Source organism: Penaeus monodon, chromosome 15 (genome assembly GCF_015228065.2).
Source record: "Penaeus monodon isolate SGIC_2016 chromosome 15, NSTDA_Pmon_1, whole genome shotgun sequence".
Taxonomy (NCBI): Eukaryota; Metazoa; Arthropoda; class Malacostraca; order Decapoda; family Penaeidae; genus Penaeus; species Penaeus monodon.
The window spans coordinates 28602560-28603284 of NC_051400.1; the positions used below are offsets into that span (position 1 = coordinate 28602560).

General features: G+C 36.3%; 1 protein-coding gene across 1 annotated transcript in view; it reads left to right on the forward strand.

Moving 5' to 3' along the window:
* The window catches only part of LOC119581915 (mini-chromosome maintenance complex-binding protein-like), a 10751-nt gene that overhangs the window by 2162 nt on the left and 7864 nt on the right, over positions 1 to 725 (forward strand). Inside the window, exons 2-3 of the mRNA XM_037930079.1 lie at positions 119 to 204; positions 458 to 637. Coding sequence (XP_037786007.1) covers positions 119 to 204; positions 458 to 637 — 266 coding nt within the window. The remainder of the gene's footprint in view (positions 1 to 118; positions 205 to 457; positions 638 to 725) is intronic.

The following is a 725-nucleotide window of genomic DNA, read 5'->3' on the forward strand; positions in this document are numbered from 1 at the left end:
TCTGACATATTTTCTCTTTTTATTTTAAGTGAAAGACAACAAAAGAAGAGAGTGAAAGGTTATAAATGTATGTGCATTTCCATGTATATCAATTATCTTCAATATTTCCTCTTTCCAGATGAGTGTGGGCCAAACGGATCATGGAAGGAAAGGGCACGTGAGTTTTTTACTCAGGAAATCGATAATCCATTGGTGCTGAAAAGGGTAGGCTATGTTTTAATTGGTATTAAGTGATTATAGAAAGTAGAAAAGAATGTATGGGTATATACTTACACTTTACTGATAAAAAGGTTTTATATCTAAAATAGTGAAAATTACATTGTAGTCTGATGCAACTCATTGGTTTTCATCTACAACTAAGAAAAGCTGCAGAGAAGCTAATAGATACACTGTTTTTCTTGTGGTAAACTAAGAGAGAGAAAGTAAGAGTATTGACCTAAAGAATTGAAATTCACAGATCCCCTGGCTGAATGAAACTCCACTCCACCACCTCAGACCAAACCAGGTGGTCCGCTATAGGGGCATGGTGCAGGACATGTACGACAATGAGTTTTTCTTAGACACCTACGAAGTACGTGATAAGACAGGAGCCACAAAGCTGCGACCTGGGCGTTACAAGGACATTGCTGAATGCGGGGTGAGTGAAGAAAAGTATGGATCTTGAACTAAGCATTTTAGAAGTGGAAAAACTATATAAATCAACATTTTTCAACTTTTTTTTTTTT